The sequence below is a fragment of the Notothenia coriiceps genome, unplaced genomic scaffold (genome assembly GCF_000735185.1).
Source record: "Notothenia coriiceps isolate Sejong01 unplaced genomic scaffold, NC01 NC01_scaffold00008957, whole genome shotgun sequence".
Lineage (NCBI taxonomy): Eukaryota > Metazoa > Chordata > Actinopteri > Perciformes > Nototheniidae > Notothenia > Notothenia coriiceps.
The window spans coordinates 184,667-188,520 of record NW_011341658.1 but is presented as its reverse complement, the minus strand read 5'-3'; the positions used below and the strand labels follow the sequence as shown (position 1 = coordinate 188,520).

Genomic DNA, 3,854 nt, shown 5'->3' with positions numbered 1-3,854 from the left:
GGCTTCCCCTGTTTTTTTGGATTGTAGTTATAATTTTAATAAATAAATAAAACACTTCGTTAGTTTCGGTAATTATTCTGCCGGCCCATCTCTCCCCCATTCTCATTGAGTATTTTACAAAGAGTGAAACAGCGCCCCTCTAGATGTTATGATGAAACAGTAGATGGCACTCTCTGTTGCGAAAGGAGACTAGCCGAAATTGGCTTCCCTTGGTGAAAAAAATCGAGGGATTGACCAATCAGATGAGGCTCACGTCATGCCTCACAATCCAATCAAATCGCATCAACTTCAGTTCGTACTGTAACTGTCATCACCTCCCTTAAAAAGTAGCAAGCAACTGAAGTAGGTACAATTATGGGGGGTGGAGATTTGGAGTATTTCATCAAAAATAATTGTACTAAACTTCTGCAACAGCAGCAACTAAAAATTAAATCTGATGACAGGCCAATGCCCAAACTGGAGCTGTGTACAGAGAGGAAAAAAGGAGCGAATCGGACGTAAAACTTTAAATAATAAACAGCGGATTTCTAACATTTGACATTTCATGTGGCCGGACTGAACTTTAGTCCCAGTCCGCCCCTGCACAGGGCCTTTAGTTTTCGCAGTGTTCATGCTACTTGTCCATTGTGCTGTGAATGGTTCAGGCCGATCTTACATCCAGGACATGGATCCAGGACACTCAGTTTTGTCGCCTGCCTCTTTTAGTGGCCCTTGAGGGAATATGGGCCAGCAATCAGTATGCTCTGATTGGCTTGCAAGAAACATTTATTCAATGGTGGTCTATATATTCGGATGTGTTTTCTGAGAGAGGCAGCTTATAAAAGAACTGACTAGGTTGTCTTATTTCACGGTTTTGGGGTTGATAGGCATTGCACACATCTTATTATATGTGCCAATCACTGAAAATATAAGTTAATGTACCTAATAAAAGCAGTGAAGTAGGATTCTCTACTCACCCTAGAAGAGTCCACATCTTCATCTTCTTCTTCCACACCCTCTTCATCAGCTCTTTGCCTGAATAGGAAGTACTCATTGGGTTGGGTCGGGGTGGGGCTGCCTTTGCTGTGCTCATCGGAGCAGCTGTTGACCGAGGAGCCTGCAGGGCTCGGGGACGACTGGGACGAAAGGTCACAGGTGACCAGCTTGTAGTAATTTTGTGTGGCGACAACTAGGCTTGCCTGACTCTGGAGACAGGACACGAAGTCTCCAGACGACCCAGAATGTGGAGGCTGGTAAGAGTTGCAGTTTGCGTCAAGATCAAGAACCCCTTGGTGCTCTACAGCACAGGAGCAGGTGGAGGAGGTGGACAAGTGCGGATCATGGACCAGAGGGAAGGGTTGTTGCTGTGACAAGGGAGGCTCCGTTGGCGAGGTGTGAAGGTCTAGATAGAAGGCCCCTCCGGTCTCCGAGTCTCTCTTGTTTCCAGGAGGATCAGACACAGACGAGGTGCGGGAGTGGTCTGTGGAGCTGTTGAGGTTGGTGTGCCCAGAGACCGGTGGCTTCTCGGGAATGCTGTTGTTCATCTTGTTGTAAATGGCACTGAAGTTCACGAGCACGCCATCCGAGCTGTTGCAAGAGGAGTCGCTGCCGTAGCCTTGCTGGCACTCCGAGAAAGGCTCTGAGAAGGATTCAGGGAAGTGCTGGGGGTAGTTCTGGCTGAGAGCACAGCAGGAGCACTGTCGCACGGAGGAGCTGGAGGAGCTCCGACCACACCTCATAGGATGATCTTCATCCTCTCCATCGTCATCGCCCCAGTCTTGCTCTCCACAATCCATGGACATGTTGGAACCGCTGCTGCCAAGGCGCAGCTGGCTGTCCAGTCCTAGAATGTCCATGTCCTCCAGTTGGGTGGAGAGGTCCGAGGCTTCTGCCCTGAGGGACTCCCCACTGCTTCCACCAACTGACCTGTGCAAGAGGAAGGGCTCAGAAGCAAAGTTGTGTAAATGGAAAGAAGCCATCTGGTCATCGTGGGCAGAGTTTATGTCACTGTGAAGGTGAAAAGAGGAGTCTTCGAGATAACCACTGAGGTTGTCACCATCCTCCTCCTCTTCTTCATCCTCATCTTCGGTATTCAGGAGGAAGGGATTGTGACGCAATGGATTCCTGTTCCTCGGTTTGACTCGCGGTAATGTGTGAGCTGTAATCAGCTGGTCGTCAGAATTACTCGAGGTAAACGATGAATCATCACTTGCTGTGCTGCTTCCTCTCCCTCCGACTTTCCTATCTCTCCCCCTGTTGTGAGACGCCCAGGAGCCGCTGGAGGTCTGGATCAGGCTGCTGAAGAGGAGTGCCTCTCTCTGAAGGATGTCTCTCTCTGGAAGGGAAGTGGTGCGACTCAAGCCCAGGTTCTCCGGTGGGATCAACGGGTTGCTCCTTTTCAGTGAGCCCCCGCAGCCAACCTTCCGCACACCTGAAACCTGGCAGTGAACCAGGGGCATGTGGCGCACGATCAGGGTCTCGTCTGACAGCTTAGGGGGGCTGTCCATGGTCCAGGAGGAAGGAGCGTGAGACAGGAGCAGAGCACGCTGAAGTGGATGGTATATATGTGGTTTTGTGGAGGTTTGTGTTCAATTTCTGTATGCTGGTCCCAGTTCTGCAGGGCTGCCAAGGATACGGAAGGAGAGGTCCAGGAAGTCAACGCCTTGGTCAGAGTGGTACATCTGCAAAACACAAAGAGACAGAGAGGAGAGATATTATAGAAGCAGGCTCCAAAGCACACATATGCAGGCTTCAGGCTACATGGTAAATAATGTAGAGTCCAGGAAAGACAGCAATAAATTGATCTACAAGACCGGCAGGGGTCCTGCTTTGGTTATTTCGCAGATAGGGTTCTTATTGATTGTTTTTATTTGACGTTTCATCATTGTTTTTTATCTTTGTGGCTGTATATCCTTCAGTTATCATGGAAAAGGTGTTTGCTATTTCATAGTTCTAATCTAACTTAGCTTGACTCAATGGGAAATCAGGGCATTGCTGTAAAAAGAGCTAAATGCTTTTCATTTTCCTTGACTGAACAATGGCTGATGATCCCAAGATTTAAAAAGGACATATTATGCTCATTTTCAGGTTCCTTATTGTATTTTATTTATCTTATGCTGCCTGTGCTGCAGCATCTCTTCTCACCCTATGTCTGAAAGATTGTTTAGCTAGCTGTTATAATTGGTCAACCGCTTTTTAGATGTTGGAACACTAGCCAATAGAAGCGCCAGTGTTACATTGGGATGTCACTATATCAAAGAAGTAAACAAAGGAATCCAATGTTTCAGGCAGGCCATTCACATGCACAAACACCTATAACACACTAAAGCAGTGGTCGGCAACCAGTCGATCGCGATCAACCGGTCGATCGCGAGTGTGGTGCGGGTAGATCGGGGACCGTAAAAAAAAAAGTAACAAAAGAAAGAAAAATACAATTAAAATAATAATGTTTGAAAAATACGTTTTTAGATGTAAACCTATCATCCACCACCCCATTAGCAGGTGCCACTTGATTGAGACACCTCAATAATATAATACATTAACCGTGCTTTACGTGAACCTCATCATGACACAAGAGACGACGGCAGGACTGTAATTTCCCGTGTTCAGTGAACGCAACCGAGGCAACACACCAGACCAATCAGAGAGTTGCATGGAAATACACGTGTGCTTGTGTCATTCAAGCTCGGCTCTGTGTGTGTGTGGCGATAGCGCATTTAGTGTGATAGAGAGGGAGTGAGGGAGAGAGGGGGACCGGTGCTAGCGGGGACCGTGATGTTAGCATCTGGTTAGCTAGCTGCACTAACGGACATAAGGAGCTGTTTCCACAACAAGCTGGAGGAGAGTCCTCTCCTGTCAGACTGAGGGGCTCAGGT

General features: G+C 47.8%; 1 protein-coding gene across 4 annotated transcripts in view; it reads right to left on the bottom strand.

Moving 5' to 3' along the window:
• The window catches only part of rusc2 (RUN and SH3 domain containing 2), a 58,987-nt gene extending 56,331 nt beyond the window's left edge, over positions 1–2,656 (bottom strand). For all 4 annotated transcript variants that reach the window (XM_010770450.1, XM_010770451.1, XM_010770452.1 and 1 more), the window contains exon 1: positions 957–2,656. In XM_010770450.1, coding sequence (XP_010768752.1) covers positions 957–2,486 — 1,530 coding nt within the window. In that variant the 5' untranslated portion in view covers positions 2,487–2,656. The remainder of the gene's footprint in view (positions 1–956) is intronic.
• Positions 2,657–3,854: the final 1,198 nt, after the last annotated feature.